The sequence below is a fragment of the Gossypium hirsutum genome, chromosome D11 (assembly GCF_007990345.1).
Source record: "Gossypium hirsutum isolate 1008001.06 chromosome D11, Gossypium_hirsutum_v2.1, whole genome shotgun sequence".
NCBI classification, from domain to species: Eukaryota; Viridiplantae; Streptophyta; class Magnoliopsida; order Malvales; family Malvaceae; genus Gossypium; species Gossypium hirsutum.
The window spans coordinates 72699976-72720189 of record NC_053447.1 but is presented as its reverse complement, the minus strand read 5'-3'; the positions used below and the strand labels follow the sequence as shown (position 1 = coordinate 72720189).

The following is a 20214-nucleotide window of genomic DNA, read 5'->3' as shown; positions in this document are numbered from 1 at the left end:
GTCGAACAGTTGCATGTCATAAAAAATTCAGTAAATGAATTGTACTTAAATACCATGAAGGATAGATCTCTAAAAGACTCTAGGGCATTAGTGGTACACAAAACCAATTCCTAAATGGTCCAACCTCCTTAGCAAATGCTACTAAAAATAATAGTTAATAAAAAATGGAAAATAAGCCTGAATGATGAAGAGGTGGGCAAAAGGCTTGTCCTTGATGAAATCGGATCCTATACAGTAATTTTTATTTCATTCCAAAAAACAAAAAAGAAGAGAACATAATAATAGAAAAAATAGCAATGCTTATACAAATGTTATTCAGAGACGCTTGAGTAAGTTGATTCATTTACCCAAGAAAACAAATTCATTCTCAACTCTTGCTTTGCTTATTATTAAATACTTCCGTTTCATAGTGTCTTCTTCGAACACTTTCGATGTCGAAAAGGGGATGCTGTTGCCATTATTAACATTTTGGAAGATCACTCGGCGGAGGAACAAGTGAATGATTTGGACCTTTTCCATTCTCCACCAAGAATGCCATCTTAAGCCCCCATGTCGTATGCACTTCCAAATGGCAATGCATGAACCAAACTCCTGCAATTTCGGGAAAAAAAAAATTAAGATTAAAAACATGGAGAAAAAAAAAAGAAGATTACCCAAGTATCACAACTCACAAGTCACAACATTGTTAATGTACCTGGGTTATCTGCACGAAATCTGATAGCTACCCATCCGCCAGCTGGTACTCCAATTGTGTTCCTCTCAACAGGATCCACAAGATTAAAGTTTTGAGGATCTGTCTTTGGATTATAGTTCCCAAGCCCCTTCCCAACAGTGAAGAAGTTGAATCCGTGTAAGTGGACGGGATGGTTCTCAGGGGCTATGATCCCAGTGTCTTGCAAAACAAGTTGCACCGTTGAGTTATAAGCCAGCCTGAAAACCTTTGTCCCAGTCATCGTTTGCAAATTGGTTGGTGGAGTTCCCGAGTAATTAAATTTGTGCGGTGGGTTAGCCGGAAAATCAGTGGTGAAAACCCCACTAATGTTGAAGAAATGTGCTTGAAGTAAGGCTGTTGTAGGCATAGTGAATGTCACATTATTAACAGAAGCTACCACCCGGCTGCCATTACCAGCTTTGCATGTAGGGCAGGGGTTAATCCCAAGTCCAACAGTGAAATAGAGATTGTGATCAATAGTTTGTGGGACTAAGGCAGGGAATTGTTTGGAATTGAGGGCACGAAGAGAGTTTATAAAGTTGTTGGCAACTGCTGTGGCATTTTTTGGTGGTGGGGCAGTGAGAGTCGTGGGGGTATTGGCAAGAGAGCCTGAGTAGTGCACGGTTGCTGTTGCTGTCAGGTTATCGACTGCGACGGGAGCGTCCATAAAAGGGGAAGCCGCTACCAAATACTTGCCAGAACTTTGATCAGCCGAGAGAAGGACATTGGTGGTTTGTCCTGGGGCTATTACAACCGTGTCAATTTTGAACGGTTTAACATATGTGGCGTCAACTTCCACCACAGTGAGCTTGTGCCCAGCAATCTTGAAGAACAGCTCTTCATTAAGTGCAGCATTGATGAGGCGTAGCAGATAGGTCTTGCCATTTTCAACTGCCAATGTGAAACCTCCTGAATATGATTGAAACAGATTCTATGTCAGATCTTAGCTTTTTAAAACGATATATACAAAGAGAAAGAGAAATAAGTACTCTGTGAAGGACAACTAGAGATGGGTCCTGGATGTCCATTTATTGTGTGAGCATCCGAGACATTTGGAGCCAATCCAGACTTAAGTGCTTCATTGATCACAGCTTCAGTGTCAGATTTCCACCACTCGCCTAAAACAATAACTGTTTCCTTGTGTGGTTTTGGGAATGGATAAGGCACACCACGTTTAGGCAAGATTACAATGGCTCCATGGACCGTGGACCTTAGCCACAGAATATGTGCATGCCAAAGCAGTGTACCTCTTTGTCCTGTAATGGTAAAGTTGTAAACATAGCTTTGCCCGGTAGGGATCGGACATTGTGTAATGTATGCTGGCCCATCAGCCCAACCTGTTCTTAGCTGCCTCACGCCATGCCTGGAATGCAAAAGTTATGTGATTTTTACAGGGTATTCCTGAACTGTGATTTAAATTGGAGAAGAACAAAGATTTGGGTCCTCACCAGTGTATGGAAACATTGTATTTGACATGGTTGACAACTCTAACAAGTACTGTATCGTCTTCCCTGGCATATAAGGTTGGCCCTGGGAACTTACCATTGACTGTTACAATAGGCTTGCTAGAACATAATCTAGTTGTATTCTTCATTACCACCTGCGCATGTTACCACCATAAACTCAATTGGTGTATAAGGATTTTTCCTAGCTAGGCAAGCGAGAACACATTTTCATTGACAATTAAATAATGAACTTACATCGAACTTGTAATGTCGGACGGCGCAGTCAACAAGAACAGGAAAAAGGAATGCAAGCAGAACTAGTACTCGAATCAAAGAGCCCATTTTCTCTCCTTCTCTCTATCTTTTTGTTTTTTAATTGTTTGATCACTTAGTTCCCCTTGGCTTTGGACTGGCCAACATGCTCGTTTTAAAGGGTGATGATGGACCAATTGCTGCCATGTCGTTTTTCATTGGTTAGGTGGATGAATGTATCCTTTAGAAACAAGGGTTTAATTGAGAAATAACTAGGCTTCTCCCATGATTTCTTGCATTTTACATAAAGTTGCTTTAAAGGACCAAATCATAATTTGAAGTTAATGCTGATTGTATCTAATTACAAACTAATCAGAAATTAGGTTGGTTGAAATTTATGGTCATTAATTTTCTTTTTGACCTTCCTTTTAGCTATTTATCTCCTTGATCATCTTTGTCCTATTTAGCTACTTTAATAATTAACACATAAAAGCCAGAAATAGAACGAGCTAGCTAAAGCTAAATTTGATCAAGTCAGAAGGAGCTCAAAAGAAGTTGAATTTGTCTTCTTTTAGCTTTACAAATTAGTGCTTTTCTCAACATTAATGTAACAATTTTTTGAGAATCTTCATATAAAGTTTTGAAGATTAAATTCATCACAATTCATAAATTTTCTAAGTGTTGTGGAAGCTGAACAAGTAACACTTAAACATCAGTTTTTTACCATTGATCTGATCTTCTAGAAAGGCAAAATTGGTGATCGACATAGACACATCACCATGTTAAGCTATGGAGCGATAGAGAAGATGCAGGAAAATCCGTGTTTTTCCTTGTCTCAGGTAAAGAGGGTAAAAAAGAAACTGTGGTCGGTCACATGTTCCATGGAGGTATTAGACAGGATTAATGTTAGCAGGTTTGTGATAAATAAAAGTAGGTGAACTACGTAGGGCAAATGGCAGTGAATTATCAACAAAGAGGTGACAAATGGGATCTCAAAAAGGGTATCGTATTAATAGAATGGCTTGTTTGAAAGCAAAGACTAAACCAACCCCAACCTAGAGCATGGAACCAACTTCCCTTCCCTTGTGCCTTCCTCTCTCCTTCTTATCTCCTCCAAACCCCAAATTCAACCGAATCAGATTATGATGAAATCACTAGTCCAAGTCCACAAGAATATAATCTTGCTAAAAATGTACTCCAAAGTGTACCACTAACCACTCACGTATGGTAGATTTTGTTTCATTTTCAGTGCAACAGATAAAGATTATCCAAGCCAATAGAATGCGACTGTTTTTCTAGTTTTGACTAAATTGTTGATGCACTTGATGGTGAACATGCACACTGATTTTTATCTTGTCAGCTTTTGGCTATGGTAACTATTTTCAGAAGTTGACTGACTATGTTGGGAGATAATTCTGTCATGCCTAATGCTTTTCTCTGTCAGCATATCTGGGTTAAATATTTTGGTGATTAGTGGTATAGAAGAGAGGTTATAGGTGGAGAAGAGGTGCTAATTGGTGAGAGAATTATTTCAAGGTGGACTATTCTTGTAGGGAGTGATTCTCAAGTTTCCTTGGGAGATAATTCCCAACCCACCTTTTTTATAATTTCTATAAGCAGCAAAACAAATTTATTTGGTATCAAGTTTGTTTTGAAACCAGAAAAAAATAAAATAATTCATCATGTAAACTTTACCCATTGCTTGATATTGGATTTGAAAATTTTTGAGAATGTACCCAATGGGATTTATAATAATTTTTAGTTAGTTAAGGGTTTGAAAGTGTAGTTAGATATTGAGTAAATTGGTCCTTCAAAAAAAATTCGGAACAATTTAACCTCAAATTATACATAATTTTGATTAGTATAATAACAAATTTAATTCTCGATATTTATATATTTTATCAGTCTAGTTTTGATTCTAAAAAAAACAATAAATTTAGTCTCAACGTTTACACAAACGTCGCGAGCTAAATTTGTTAAATTAAGATCAAATTGATAGGATGTATAAATTTATGATTATATCGATTAAAATCATGAGTAATTAATGAAAAATATTAACGTCTTGATTAATTATCCTTAGTTGCTCACTTTTAAAATTCAGAAGGACTAATCTTCCCAACTAGAATGGTGAAAGTTTAAGTTGAAGAAGATGGGTAGGGATTGGGTGAGATATGGGCTACCAGCCATCTTCTTATGCCCATCTCATAATTTTAAACTAGGCCGAAAACAGACCCCATATAGCATAAAACATAAAACCCATTTATTAATAAATTTATATCTCCTTAATTCCAATCCACTCTGTGGAGGAACATGGTGGGATTATTTTCCTAGTCACCTTTTTGACTTGAGAGACATAAAAAAGCTTTGTCGTTAATGGAGAAAGCATGATCTTTTTTGACTCCAAAGATTGTTTTGTTTAGATTCCTTTTCGGCATCCCGATAACAAAGGGAAGAAGATTAACCTTTGCTAATGGAGGAATAATAATAAGCATCATCATCATTACTTCACCATTTATTGCATAACTCATGCACTGAATTTTCCCTTAATGATTATTAATACCAGCTTGACATCCTGCCTAACATTTTAAAAATAGAAAACATAACACTTTTGCTTATCTCCGCTATTCTTGTGAACTAAAACTATTTTAAGTTGGAACATCTTTTGTTGTTGTTTATGAGCTCTAACATTGACATAAAGTTGTCTGGTAAGGATCCATTTGGAGTGTGCATGGACTCGGTTGATACGGAGAAGGGCATAAGTTGGTCATTTTTCGTGACAAAATGAAACTTGAATAACTAAAGAAAAAGGAGCATGAGGTGAGCCCACATCCTCTCACCCACTTCCACAACATGCCAAATGCTACGAGGAAACATACTCTTTAAAAATTGCAGCCTTTACCAGCCAACTTTAATTGTGTGAGACAATGAAATAACATAAAAACCAAACTGAATCAAAGCTCTATTTATCTGTACATATATTCCGTTTGTCCGAACCTTGTCTGGTAAAATATGAAAAACACAACATGAGGAAAGACAAAAATGAGGATTAGAAACAAGACACATAGAATAGCAACAACAACAAAAAAAGCTTTGTTATTTGAATGGTGGAAGAAGCAAGCATGCATGCCCACTCACAAGTAAAGGCAAACAACTAAATCTAAGGGTGCTATTGTTTTTTTGTTTGTTTTTTTAATCCTTCCAATTCCAACCAGCCCGCAGCAAGAATAATACCAAAGGCATGTCATATGTGGTTAAACAACAAATGCAGTGAACTTAACAACGTTTAAACCCAAAGAAAAAACAGCTTATGAATCTGAAAATTCAGTACAATCTGAGTACGCTACTGGAAATTGAATGTGCATGGCTTCCCCTGTTTTTACCTGACCCACTTCTTCGGCTACCCTGCATGGGTGCTAAGTAGAACCTTAACAGTCCATTATCAAAGTCATTTGGTGAATATCTTGCGCTTCGATTACGCTCCAACACGAACTCCTCTCTCTTCTTCTTACTCTGTCCATTCGACTCAACATAGTTCATCCTTGCAGTTGCACCACCGAAACTGCTTGAATTATTCCGCCAGCTTACGCTCCGCAATACTTTCGGATCGAAACCTGCTCTCGACTCCGGCCAAGACTCTGAATACGACCTCTCCACGCCATTACTTCTACAATACCTATCTTCGTCCTCATTCTTGTTATTAACACTTCGCCTGTGAATAAACCCCCAAATATTCCAAGCTTTACTCCACCTACGCCACTTGTTAGTAGACGAACCTTTCCGCTCCCCATTTCCATACACTGATAACGCATTGTCTCTAAGACCAATCTCGAATGTATCTGAATAATCTTCTCTCAATGAATTGGAATTGGAATCCCTATGTCCATTGCTGTAATCAAGATTAGAAACCGACTTCATTTCATCCATTTCAGCGACCACAGCTGCAGCAGTTTTTCTAATAGAACTGGACCTATCTAAACTCTTTCTTCTCCTAGAACAAGAATCAGAATAATAATCCCTTGTTTGAGCTGTTCCTCCAGGGAGTGATTGATCCTCATTAATAGAATTCATAGCCGCCGCCGCCGCCGCCGGTGGTGGTGGTGGTCCTCCACAGGGATTTGAGTATCAGACCTCATAACATGTTGAACTGGAGCATCATCTTCCACAACAGAAAGCATGGTAGGCATTCTTGGAAATGTTCTTCCAATTAAGTACCCATCCCAAGAAGCTCTGGGTTCGTCAAATGAATACCTTGGGTCATCAAATGACATCCTTGCTGCATCAAGAGAGAACCTTGGATCCGTGTCACAAGACCTTCTCCCGAACCCATAATCTGCAACTTCCGATTGGGTTTCTCGGTATTGTCTCCCAATCGGTTTCTCCACCGGCAATCTCGCAGACCCACCTCCATTTCTTGTCTTTTTAAGCTTCTGTTTTTGCCTCCATTTTTGTAGTTTCTTGCTGAAAACTGAAGCAGCTGACCAGAAACTTCCAGCAATCTTAAAATCCCTTCCAGAAGCTTTCTTTGTTTGAGAATCAAGATCTATATGATCTTTCATGGGCTTCAGCTCCTCTTCTAGACACGATTCCTTTTCGTATTCTCGCTCAATTTCTTCAACTTTATCGTGGGTTAAAGTAAAACTCGCAGTAGCAACAGGCACAGTGGATACTTGTTCTTCTTCTATGATCTCTATGTCGTCCTGGCGATCGGTTTCACTTTCAGTTTGGTCTTCCTCTTTGCTTTCAAAGACAGGACCTTGAACAACACTCGAAGAAGAAGCCAAATTTCGACCTTCAACCTCAACAATTTCAGAAGACGGTCCATTCTCAGCAGCATGCAGGTCCTTCTCACCGTCTTCATAAAACAGTGACCAAAGCGTACTTCGACCCCTAACATCACAAGATTTCCTCTGAGGCTCAAAAACCCCAGAAAAAGCCTCGTTTTTAGAGGCCGAGAAGGACTTGGTCCGCCGGATCTCAGGGAAAAACCCAGGTCGAGCACCACTTCCACCAGAAGGCTTGAAAATAGCTTTAAGAGCAGCAGTAGCGGTGGAAGTAATAGCAGCGATAGGAGGTTTCCGAGAAGAGGTAGAAGAAGAAGGTTCGAGAACAGCTAAACGTTCGCAGAGGCAAGAGGGACAAAAGCCAGTAAACTGCTCGTGAGGGTGACGGTCACAATGAAGTGGAAGGACGGTGAGGTTGCGGAGGTAGCGGTGGCGGTGCTAATGCAGGATGCGACGGTGGTTCCACGTTGGGATTCATAACCGGTAATTAATTGTTTAGTTGCAATGGACAGTATCTGATAGTATAGGAAAGAAAGAGAGAAAGAAAGAGAGAAAAAGATAAAGAGAGAAGGGGTAGCATTAACAAATAGCAAGGGAAAAAAGAGAAATAAGAAAAAGAAAAATGTGAAAGAGTAATGTGCGTAGCGTAGAGAGGGCAGGGGCAGGGGCACCTGCTCTGCTTGTCAGTCCAATGGCTGTTTTGGGCATATACTTTGTCTCGTCTCAAGCCCACACGAGTACCAAAAACCAAACCTGTGTACGTAATAAGAGGAATATTATTTGATCATGTTTTTATTTACTTTAACCACTTGTCACAACCTGGGACTAATAATCACCCAATTTGGATTTATTGTATAAAAAAACAAACCAAATTAAGCCAACCCTGTGTGTGAGTATGTGAGTGTGAAAACAAATAAAATAAAGTCAAAAGGATGGGCGTACTTTTAGCTAAGCAGGCAAATATTAGGAAAAATGAAGATGCATGACCCAAAAACCCTTTAATTTGCTTTTACAACAACTTATCAATCTATCAGCTTTGTGGTGAGAGAGGAGAGGAATGCTTTAGATTTTCAAAGATTCCTCTGTGAAAAAATAAAGGTAAAGCTAAAGCTAAAGCAAAAGCAAAAGCAAAAGCAAACCACGCCATCACTCATTAGAGGTGAATTGAAATGCTATTGCTAGCTAGCTGCCAGTTCCCCCTCGTCTCTGACTCTCACATTTCGCTTTCCTTTTCTTTTCTTTCTTTTATATTACACCCCTAATAAATATAAGTTTCAATTTTTATACATACCACACTTGTGTTTGCATGGTTTTCCCAGTTTGCCTGCCATTCAGCTTTTGCATTACATGACGTCCTTGTTATTTATTATTGAAATTGAAAAAGGATTTTCATTTAAGATGAAGCTACCATGCCTAGTTAAGAGGGAATATAATACAAAATTTTAAAGTTTGTTTTATCGGGCATGCATGCAAGGAGGAATAGCAACATATGTCCCCGCCGGGTAAACCAAAAAGCAAGCCACCGTGGGTCGACCACTGTCTCCACCCATCCAACAGTGGCATGTGAAGAGCAGAGCAGAGAGGCTAGTGAAAGGGAGTCCTTAGCTTTGGCTGTCTGCATGAAATAGTGAAACGTCAAGGTTCCACTGTCCTTTATTATTCCAAGGGATGGATACTCAAATCTTTTCGCGAGAAAATTACAAAAAGTAGTAATATCATTTTAACACTTTGTCTCACTTTATTCTTCTTTCTCTCTACTTTCTAGGCTTTGTCTTTATTGGGTTTTGGTTTTCGGCTCAACTATCATCTTACTCCTTCCACTTTTTTCTTCTTCTTTTTCTCACCCTCCTCACTTCTATCCATATCATCAAAACCCCACCTCTTTTTTTATTGTTTTAATATGAATTTTACCTCTAATATTTTTTCTATTTAATTATAATTCTAAAATATAAAAATATATTTTTTTAAAAATAAACCCAATATCTGATAAAGTTAACAGTGTTAAAATTGAAGCACCCTTCAAACCTTAATGAATATCTGAATATTGGTGTTGATTGGTTATATATTGATGGGTATAAAAATGTAATGATGGGTATTGATGGGTATATTTTAATATTTAAAATTAAAAAAAGAAAAGAAAAGAAAAGTATACATTCATAATGTTATAAGGAGTAAATGATATGTAGCCAAAATAATTGGGACCAAACTTGTAGCATTGTGGCCACTTTCCATCATTCCAATTCCAATCAACCATTTCCCTCTCTTTTGTTGTTCCACTATCCCAACATTCACCCATCCTTTTCAATTTTAGCTTTTGCATGTCATATCTTATATATATTGAGAGTATGATACTCCAATTTATTTTACTAGTCCCCATCAAAACTTGTCTCTCTATATGCCTAATATTATACTACCTCTCAAATCAATCCTTTTCTTTTCTTTTTTTTTTGTGTTATGTTTGTTGTCCCAATTTTTTTTTTATCATTGTCCAATTGAAATTTATTTCCCTCTTCATTACACTTTCATTTTCTGATTTTCTTTTTAAAAAAATAAGTTTTATTCGAGTCGCGATGGATAGAAAGGTTCCATCAATTTTGAGATCGGTAAATTTATCACGGAGACCTTTGTATTAGAATCCGGATTGCACTCTACTCCTTTTATTAAAAAATTAGACAAATCAATCTATACATGTTAGATCAAGAGTAAATTGGTCTGTTTGTTAAAAAATTCATTCATTTTTACTATTAAAAATTGGTCACTTTACATCAAGATGAGGTACATGTAGCACACCATTTGTCACTGTTTGATTATTCTGTCAGCTATGTCAATTTTTATCAGAAATGACTAGTTTGCTCTTTGATCTAATATACAGGGACTAATTTTCCCCTTTTTTAGTAGAAGGATAAAAATACAATCTAACATCTAATGCAGGGACCTTCCGATTATTTTTACCATCAGTCTTAAACAAGGTTGAAGAGCAGCAGATATGCATGAGCACTAACTAATGGACTCCACTGATTTATAGCAAATTATGTAATCTTATTATAAGCCTATCATCATCCATCCGTAATTATACACAGAAACCATATATATTGGCAGATTTACATACATAGATGATCTGTATGGAATCATTTTCTTTTACTTTCCTTCCCAATATCTTTTCACCTTTTTTTTTTCAGGAAAATTATAAGCTGTAAAGGAAAAAAGAAAGAAAGAAAAAACTCAGATGCAAATGCATGTTTCACTGTAGAAAAAAGGAAAAAAGGAAAGCTCATCATTACCAAAGATATTACGGAGTGACAAAAAGCCAATCTAATCGACTCCTTTTGCCCCACACACACCATACAAACAACATATGAATAAGAGGGGTTGACATGAATGAAGAGCGAAGTTAAAAAATTACTTTGAAAATAATTAAAGATGAATTATAATTTTTTAAAAATTAAAATATAATTCTATAAAATGTTAAAGGATTAAGTAGCAAATTTACCCCTTTTTAGGGGACTAATATCACTGCCTACCCATTATTGAGAATAATAAAAAATTAATTTTCATAAACTGTACGATTTGATTATATCAGAAAATAATATAAAAAAAAACATTTGTGATAAAAGAAAAGGAAAACGTTGTATTCCCCATTGTAATGAGCGAAGAAATTCAATTTCTGTAATCATATTATAGATTTTATCTTCAATTAAATGATGTACAAAAGCAAGAAAAGTGATAATTGGTGCATGTGCGTGACAATAGAATGGAATATGCCCCCAAAACAATTAAAGAGAAAAAAATAATAATAACAATAATTGTATCCTCAATTTCTCATTTCATCATCAATGCAAAATACATGAACTAAAACCCTTTTTCATTAAATTCTTATGAAAATAATCTTCTCAAAATATTGGCAGATAATGAATGATAGGTTTTCTATCAACCAATCATTGTTTTCATCGAATATCACAAAAAATTAAAATCTTAAATACAATATATTATTAAAATATCCACCAGGATTTACCAACAGATAAGGATAAAATCCTTTGACTGAAGTTGAACAGCTGCAATGATGTTCTAGAAGTAAAAATGATTAGTCTAAGCAAATGGAGTAACACATGAATAGGTCCAAGCCACTGAAATTGGAGGTGGAAATAAGTATGACTACATAATCATAATAATAGGTTTAAATGCAGAGTGGAATGGAGGAATCCCAAGAAAGAATTAGGAGTTTGGCATTGTTATATATGCAATTAAAGCCAGACAAAATTATATGGATTTTTTTTTGCAGAGACAAGACTCAACTTCAAGTGCAGGTCACAAAGAGATATATATTATGAGTTTCTAGGCAAACCTTCTTAGGGATTTGCAGATATATTCCAAACAGATCTTGCCTTTGATGTGGTTTATTATTATAAGGCCTATGAAACCTATCCTACTACTGACTCATTTCACATGCTTTGATATTTTACAATAAAATAAAGTAGCTCCTCAACTATTGTATACTAACATTGCATGAGAATCATCAGTTTTTTCAGAGGTGAAAGGGGGTAGGGAAAAGGCAAAGACGAGTCTTCTGTTCCTTTTTTTTTTACCACTCCCTTTTTTTTTTGTATTTACAAGTTGAGCCAATCAATAATGCTTCAAAAGATGGTGAGTTGAAAAAAAAACATGCTTGGAGTTGGAAAGATGGTGAGCAAAAAAATAATGCTCGCAAGAAAGACCTCTCCCTTTTTTTGAGTTTTCATCCAAGGAATGGAGCCCATTTATGCTTGATTTCCGTGCTACACTCGCTTATTTCTCTTCACCTTATGCGGTTGATTAACTAAAAACTATAAAAATTGGACCAAGACCAACTTTTGTACAAAGTTTCTTGACCAAAGAATTGCCCAAATTTTGAAATCTAAGTTCACTAAAATTGAAATAGAATTTTAATGCTTACTTTACCATCTATAACGCAGAATTTATGGTTGTTCATTTGAACTCAACTCCTTACTTTGATGGTCATCTCACAAGTAGGTTTTGTATAAATTTAAACCTAGTTTAATCACCGAAGTTGGTAAATCGCTGCATCACCTCATTGACAGAATTGAAATAGAATATGCTTGAATGGTTTAGTAGCATAATAATCCTTTTGAGGAGCAAATCTAATACCGAAAATCATAACATGTTAACTGAGCATGCACGGATAATAATCTTGTATAGACCAAACATAACAGTCTTAAATGCATTCATGTAATCTCAAAAAGAAACTCAAATTCGACAATAACACAATCTCAGGCCTCCTTAATCAAAAAAGGGAAAAAAGAAAAAAGAAAATTAAGACAACGCAAGATCGATGTCAACTTGGCTGTGTCTAATTTTGAGAGATCTAACGCCCTAAGACATATTATCATTTGGTTTAAGTGATGTGTTGAAATCCAATATGGTGCGGTTGTTTAGGACCAAACAATACTAAATTAATTCAACCACTAGCACTAGGAAGGGGTCAAAATATTAAAATGAAACAATAAACAATAATATACATCGGTTACCCTAAATGCATGCATTCTGCAATGCTAAATCCTCTTTGATCTGGCCAACTATAAGAAAATTAGTCTCAGACCACCTTTCAACTCAACTTGGCGTAACACTATTCAAGAACTATTACACCGCTGCCTGGATCATACCACTCACCACAAAGATTTTGACAGATTTTAATTACAATACATCATATCCCAGTGACCCACCCGATTCATCAACGTCATCTGCTCAACACAACCGCCTCATTACCTTACCGCCATAAGAAACCACAGCACACCCAAGCCATCCAATACCGATATCTCAAGCAACTGCACAACCCAATGTCACTTGCGTCGTGCTGAAGCCTTGCTGTCCATCCTTATTCTATCGGCATACATGGGCAACCGAATAATCTCATTAATCTCATTTAATAAGATTTCGTCTGTGATATTATCCTTTATACTTCGCATTACCTGTTCTTTGCATAAACAAAAATCTTACTGCAGTTAGCTCCGCAACAATATTTTAAAAACTATTTCTCAACTTAGCAATGAGGTAGACAGTCCGACCGACCTTCTTGAAAGTATTGAAATCGTTTGGAGTCGACTTATCTGTCCTGATCCGCATATAGACCCACACCTGCTGATCAGGATCCCAAGAACACTCGATAATCTTCCCAGAGAATGAAGATGGAGGATCTGAAACATCTGCAAGAAATTCAGAGAATTACAAGAAAAGAAAATCAATACCGATGGTCATGACTTCAAATGAAGCAGAAAAACACAATAAACACAATTAACAGCAACCTCTGAATTCAACTGTATCCCTATCCATCAACTTCCTTTTTCCCCGTTCAAAGAGATAAAGTTGTGGACGATCATCACTGCTAATCTGTAGATGCATAAAGCTTTCAGTTTAGGATCAATGTCATCAAATTTTTTAAGCCAAAATTTAACATAAAAAACCAATTAAAAGGAAAATGAGGCACAACCTCAAATAGAAAGTCAACAGAGTTCAGCCGAGCATATTTCCATTTCAGAAGACCTTCATGAGTGCGAGGTACATACGGATCATCCCAACCCTGGCAAGAAAAAAAAACCAGTGATTTTCATAACATTGCATGTGTAAGTACCACAAAGTCTAAAGATACATGGATGGGCAGGACATAGTGTGTGAAACTAGAAAAGATGTTGGATGAATATATGTACAAATGCTGACATACTAAATATCCAATCAAAAGATCATTTACATAACAAGAGAATTAGTAAAATAAAAAAGACTGAAAGATTTGAGATTCATAATCCAGTAATCCTCTTCAATCACCTGAAAAATAAGACCATCTGCCTCATGAGAGAGCCTAGGGATAAATTCCTTCAAAACCTTATTTACAGTGGATAGCAACCAAAAATCCTTCCTCCGCACCTAAGAACAGAATTAAGCATATTCTCAGCCTATCTCCACAAAGGTAGGAAATAGACCAGTATATTAAGAATCAGTGCTCCTCAATACGTACCCTGAAGGGTTCAAGGTCATATCGATAATAAGGATTCCTGCTCTGGTAAATGTTCTGCCGTTCATAATTTCGAGGCTCAATCACTTCTTTTTCCAGCATTTTCCATCGTTCATAGAAGGGCCGCTGCATCAGATTTTTATGAGAAAATGGAGAAAACATGATTCTGAAAATTAAAAAACCATTGTCTCTGAATTTCAATCTACTCCTAGATTTAATGGCTTGGCTCCACTGTCGAATTCCAGAATAAAAAGAGCAACAGAAATCAGTAAGGGAAACCAACAAAAGCTCCCTTCACAAACTTTACTTCGTAATCATTACCCAATTGAATGACAAGCAGTTCCTAATCAAAATAATGCTTTTCGGGAATTGGGTTAGGGAGATCAAAACCTAAAGCAAACTCAAGACAAAAAGCATTTCTGACAAGCCCGACTAAAAATGTTTAAAATATAGTCTTCAGAAGCCTAGAGTAAAGTAAGATTAAATAACTATAGAGAAAGACTTCAACTCAACTATCAGTTAAGTAATATAGTTACAATGCCAAATTGGACAGAATAAAAAGAAAAAAATTGTAACAAATAAGCACAACCAACCTCTACAATAGAAACAGTGTTAATTGCCATCATATCATAAATGAGATATCTTCTCTCTTGCTTTTGCGAGTCTGGCAAGGTGTCTATTACCATTTCACCATCAAGCAATGTGAAATGATGAGTTCTCTCCCCTATACCCTTGCAAATTGAAAATTATGTCAAATTAATAAGATTTGTAAGACACTAAATTCCCAAAGTTTTCCTAAGAAAAGTAGATATGCAAATACATACTTCATTTGGGTGTCTGGCTGGGAACCTCATCTGAACCCTTCGGAAATTAAAACTCCTATCAATTAAGTAACAACCATCAACAGTTATTAACATCATATATCGTGTTCCATCCGCTTTCCAAGTAGCATAATAATAACGTTGCCTTAAAAGTTGTAGATTGTCCCTGTAAGCACAAACATAGAAAAATCATTTTTTTATATAAAGATTCCAGACCAAAATATAATAATAACAAAATAGACTAAGTAGGACTAGCTCAACATTCACTTTATCCCAGAGGATATTAAGAAATAAATTAACATCTAGAGGACCTGTTAAGTGAAACTGGATGCGATCCCGGAAATTGTGCATGTCCTCTAGCCTGCTTTCAAGAAATGGGAATGCCAGAACTCATGTTAAACCAAAACTCTTACGAGTAAAACACAAAGAGAAAGAGTTAACTGAAAAGAAGGTATTCAAGTTTTCAACAGTTTTGGCTTTATAAAATGGTGAAGTTCTCTTAACGTTATCGTTCAGAGAAAATATTCTTATAATTTAGATATTATCATTACAAGTCATGCTACCATATTCAAAGCAAAAAAAGCCTACCAAGTCATCATTTAATTGCCTTAGGAAATCATCACAGAAAATGTAAAGCAATAAAAAAGGTGGATAAAAAAGCTGTGAATGTTGTCTATCACAAATTTGATGAAAACTATTTCTCTCTGAATCTCATAGACTCAATAACGTGAATAAGTAGCTAAAAATATACTGATTTAAAGTGCATACTCCAAGATTTAACTTCAATGTCTGGTAGCAGAATGACCGCATTGATTCCAGTTGGTCACGAGGTATTTCATCTCCCAAAATGTCATCATTTGTCAACACTGCATCTGTTTCATGATTCTCCTGATATCAAAAAGGACTTATCAAAGCTGAAATCTAAACAAAATACTTGTTCCAAAACTTGAGCAAAACTGAAACGTGATATATAAAGCTAGATGAAACAAAAACAAGCATACCTCAGTATCAATTAGCAAGACCTTAACAACAAACCTTAATACAATTTGAAAGTTTGTCGTAACACAACAAACCACCTCCTCTATAATCTACATGGTTAGGGGAGAAAAAGGAAACCGACCACCAGCAGAAGTTACATATGCTACCAATGAAGATAACCCCAAACATAATATTTATCAAACTATGTCATTTTCTGATAATAAAAAAAAGTAAAAATCTAACCTTTTCCATATGAAAGAGAAACAAAAATCTAACTTCTATATGGAAGAGAAGCAATGGATATAAAAGGCTAGATATATCAAAGTACTTTTTAAAGCCCTTATGAAGCTAATACATACAAAAAAAAAAGGGATGAAAAAACAAAAATACTACAAGGTCATCCGTACAGGTAATGCAGCTGGACCTCCACCTCCATCATCATCGTCGTCATCTGCAACTGCATCACCATTGAGATCAAGGTCAGAAGACCTCTTCCACTCAGGAGTTGAAGGGCAGACGACCATTTCAGGCCTTCTTTCATGATAAAATGCATACAGAGCATCAATGTAGTCAGGTTTGTAGATTCCTGGAGGGCGTGCCTCATTGAAAATTTTTATCGCCTGCACAAAAGGAAAAACAAAAAATGATGTTACGCTATGAATTCCTAAATGATGTTTAAAAGATGAATGCAACAAAGAATAACTGACCTGAGTAACAGACATTGATTGTGATCGCATAAGATAGTGAATAATCATGTATCCAGTACGGTTATGCCCATGGGTACAATGAACAAGAATATATTTCTTTGATTTTTGACGTAGGAGGAATTGCGACACCTGATAAACAAATTACGTGGAAAATGCATTAATTGGTTACAGCACATTAGAATAAGTAACTCGTGAATCTGTAATAATTAGAATCTGCATGCCACATGTAAATAAGTACAAGTGCAATCAGAAGAAGTGGGGTGATTGGTGATCATGAGATAACATCTAATATGTGTTTGAGATTACAAGACGGTAGCTTGTTGGCTTTGCCAAGACAATAAGGAATCATATAATACCAGCCACAACTTCGGTCGTCAATTGATAAATGAACTGTGGAAGTTGGGACTTAAACTATCACAGGAATCACATTTAAGAAGAGATAACAGCAGACATTCTAGTAGAAACAAAAAACAAGCATCATAGCAAAAGTACCTCGTAAACAAAGGTATTTACAGCCACATTCTCAGGTACAGAATCTCTTCCTTTGCATTGAATCTAGAGCAAAAACCAAAAAGTTAAAACAAAGCTGAAAGCAACAAGACAAGCAGTAAACTATACTAAACCTATGCTCACCTTTACATGCTTAATGCCTTCTCTCTTCAGGTCTGTAGTTTGATAGTAACGAGATGTGTTCGTCAAATCAATCACCAAACCAAGCTGAAAACAGAACATGCAGGTAAGGTAAAAATTATTCTCCAATTACGTAACTCATTTTACAAGTCTTACCCAACAGAAACTAATGTCTAACTTATTTTTGTAACATGCACAAAGGCATTGTCGCACATCCTTAAAATAAATAGTTTTGTAAATCATGAATGATACAAGCATGTCTACTACCTAGCTTTATATAACCAGCTGAGTCCCTATATGCATTTTCATAACATGAACCTGCATTTGAGGATTTCTAGAGTCCTTCACAAAAAAATTTGACGCGCCACATATATGATAGAGATGATGACAGAAAAGATCCGATTTGCATTTTATGGGATAATTAAAAAGATATTAACATTGTCAAAGCAACATTGTCCATATACCTTTCTTCCTAGAACTCTTTGCTGATGAATCACTTGCTTAAAAGAGTATCTTTTACCAGGAGGAACACAGTCATTATAAGATTCACCAAGTGGAACCTTAGAAGGAATAATACAGCCTATTTCCTGACCAACTGAAGGACAATCCAGCCAACCTGCAAAAAGATTAGAAAAGGTTTTTAAAAAAAATGTGATGTCTTAAACAACAATGTAAATTTGAAATGTTAATAAATCTATCAAATCACCAACTTAAGCATAAAAATGAAATGACTAACAATAAAAAAGAAGTACAGAACAACACCAAACATAAACTTCAAAGCACTACAATATTTGGCAATGGAATACCAAGATTATTAAAAATACATTGATAGTAACCCTGAGACTAGTTAGCAATTAGTGTGCAATGTCAGCGGTCTTACCAGGAGGGATCCTGCTTTTATCATAAGACCTGGGATTCCTATTTTGATAGAAGTGATCATATACAGGAGGCTGAGAGACATGGACTGGCCGGTCATCCGATCGGTCTCTTCTCAATCTCTTCCGTCTTTCTTCACGTTCCTAAAAGAAGCAAATTCCATTACCATGCATGAATGAAAATTGATGCAAAAATATGAAGATTAAAAACCTTTTAAAGAGTGAAACAAAAATATCACAGCATAACATGAATAAACTAGACAGGAAACAGATAAGGGAAATGCAAAATGAAAAAGGAAACAGTAACCTAACCTTCATGTTAAATAATAATAACAACAAAAAATTATGAACACAAACACAAATATAAATCCTTTGAAGAGGAAAGAATTTTCAGCATACACAAGCCACCACGTCCCTTCGCCACTAGATTTTAACTTTTTAAGTAGCCAATAAGTGGCTACCACTCCAAATCAACTACATTAACCCAGACAACTTCAGCATCTCATGCTCACATGAAACAAAAAATATCTGTTTCATCTACAACACTACCTTGGCCTATCCTTCATTGCTGAGAATGATTCATTCTGACACTGCCTAAATCATGCTTACCAGAAATCAAAATAAATAAATAAAGGCCAGAACCATTCCCAATCAATGATTGATGAAAACAAATAAAAGATTCAGAGAAGTACCCGCCGCGAAATTTCAACTGCAGATTCTACATGTTCTTCTTGTGCAGAGTAATGTTCAATATGTCTTTCATATATCTCTTCATCATCTTCAGGTACTGGTGAAGCATTTAAGTCCATACCAGCAATCATTCAGCATCTACCAAACACCATGAACTAAAAACCTATCCAAAAAGGTAAGCAAGATGAAAACAAATAAAAGATATCTATTCTCAGGAAGAAAATTCATTAATCAATTGATGCTAAATCATCAAAAATAAAATGGCTAGCTCTCTCCTAGCAAATAAATTGGTCAATCTAAGAGCAAATCCACCTAACAGCTCTAGCTCTTTTCCTTCACACTCCCCCTCACTTTCTGTGTTCCTTGTTCTGACTTATGCCTTGTTTTTCGTTTTTACCATAAATTGTTTAGCCAGTGAACGAAACAATCAAAAACAATTCGAAAAACCCTAACAAATAAAAATATACGCAAGCAACTGCAATCTTTTCGGCAGCAAAAGAAAAAAAAAAGAGAAAATCGAAAAGAAAAATACGAAATTAGGTTTAAACTCACCAGAAACATGAAATCAACGTAGAAACTGCATCAAAAAGACGATCCCCAACGTCGTTGGAGACGCTAAAGTAAAATTGATTTCCTCTCTATTTTTTATTCTTCCCAGAAAACAAATTGAATCTCGTGAATCAAATAACCACAATAAACTTGTCGTGTAAGCTGTAACAACCCTACAATTAGGGTTAGGGTGGGAGTGCCCTCCGGGGTTCTCTGAAAGTTTTCCCTTCGAAACCCTAGAGAGAGGAAGTAATTTTGTTTTTTGAAAAAGAAGAGAGAGAGATAGTAGTAAATAACCCCCCAGAAATACAAAGCTTAATAAATCAGTCCCGTGCCCGGAGAGAGAAGAAATATGAAGATTTGAAACAATCAATTTTAATTTATTTAATTAATGCTTAAGTATATTTAATTATGTGATTATTTATTTTTGTATTTGATTGATTTTAGTAGACAAACTTTGTGTTGAATCTTCTCCTCCCCTCATAATCATTCTATTCAGTTTGGTTTCCTTACTAGCTTTTTAGAATTGGCCTCATATGCTTTTATTTTTTATAATAACAATTATATAAATCATTTTAGTTTGTAATCAATTATATAATGTTGTCCTTTTGTATTACGATCCAATCACGTAACACTGCTTAGTATTAGTTAAACGTTAGACAATGAGTGAGTAATATTTGCTTTTATCTTGCTTTGGGTATAAAAATCATGTGAGGACAATAAACAAATTATTAATGTAATTCATGAATAATCTTATTAACCAATCTATTCGAA

At 35.9% G+C, this 20214-nt stretch overlaps 3 protein-coding genes across 5 annotated transcripts; all 3 read right to left on the bottom strand.

Moving 5' to 3' along the window:
• Positions 1-230: 230 nt before the first annotated feature.
• LOC107898849 (laccase-4) lies at positions 231-2574 on the bottom strand. The gene is made up of 5 exons (XM_016824413.2): positions 2413-2574; positions 2161-2312; positions 1702-2075; positions 695-1621; positions 231-591 (listed from the first exon to the last, which is right to left on the bottom strand). The coding sequence occupies exons 1-5, from the start codon at positions 2497-2499 to the stop codon at positions 461-463; spliced, it is 1671 nt and encodes a 556-aa protein (XP_016679902.1). The 5' UTR covers positions 2500-2574; the 3' UTR covers positions 231-460.
• Positions 2575-5476: 2902 nt separating this feature from the next.
• On the bottom strand, positions 5477-7873 carry LOC107898070 (protein OCTOPUS-like). Its single transcript, XM_016823621.2, is given in 3 exon segments — positions 5477-6510; positions 6513-7583; positions 7585-7873. Coding segments are annotated over 3 exon segments (1935 nt in total). The 5' UTR covers positions 7669-7873; the 3' UTR covers positions 5477-5730.
• Positions 7874-12650: 4777 nt separating this feature from the next.
• Positions 12651-19951, bottom strand: LOC107898847 (mRNA-capping enzyme). 3 transcript variants are annotated; one of them, XM_041105333.1, is made up of 19 exons: positions 19444-19773; positions 18894-19054; positions 18207-18345; positions 17791-17942; positions 17330-17413; positions 17189-17251; positions 16697-16825; positions 16397-16609; positions 15780-15899; positions 15323-15372; positions 15157-15177; positions 15015-15069; positions 14784-14921; positions 14194-14316; positions 14004-14102; positions 13672-13761; positions 13487-13571; positions 13254-13387; positions 12651-13153 (listed from the first exon to the last, which is right to left on the bottom strand). In XM_041105333.1, exons 2-19 carry the CDS (start codon positions 19020-19022, stop codon positions 13025-13027), a joined length of 1953 nt encoding a protein of 650 aa, XP_040961267.1. In that variant the 5' UTR covers positions 19023-19054; positions 19444-19773; the 3' UTR covers positions 12651-13024. The 3 variants fall into 3 exon arrangements, with proteins under 3 accessions (XP_040961267.1, XP_016679899.2, XP_016679897.2); XM_016824410.2 differs by having other exon boundaries at positions 15015-15177; positions 19444-19951; XM_016824408.2 differs by having other exon boundaries at positions 15015-15177; positions 18894-19046; positions 19444-19764.
• Positions 19952-20214: the final 263 nt, after the last annotated feature.

What these genes read in the sequence shown, in the direction of transcription:
- LOC107898849 (XM_016824413.2), bottom strand. Translation starts at nt 2,499, where the DNA reads ATGGGCTCTTTGATTCGAGTACTAGTTCTGCTTGCATTCCTTTTTCCT. An exon ending in TCCGACATTACAAGTTCGAT is followed by an intron (nt 2,313 to 2,412) that starts GTAAGTTCATTA and finishes TAACATGCGCAG; the next exon opens with GTGGTAATGAAGAATACAAC. An exon ending in CTCTAGTTGTCCTTCACAGA is followed by an intron (nt 1,622 to 1,701) that starts GTACTTATTTCT and finishes AATCATATTCAG; the next exon opens with GAGGTTTCACATTGGCAGTT.
- LOC107898847 (XM_016824410.2), bottom strand. Translation starts at nt 19,022, where the DNA reads ATGATTGCTGGTATGGACTTAAATGCTTCACCAGTACCTGAAGATGAT. An exon ending in AAAGAGTTCTAGGAAGAAAG is followed by an intron (nt 17,414 to 17,790) that starts GTATATGGACAA and finishes TTCTGTTTTCAG; the next exon opens with CTTGGTTTGGTGATTGATTT. An exon ending in CATCCAGTTTCACTTAACAG is followed by an intron (nt 15,178 to 15,322) that starts GTCCTCTAGATG and finishes TTGTGCTTACAG; the next exon opens with GGACAATCTACAACTTTTAA.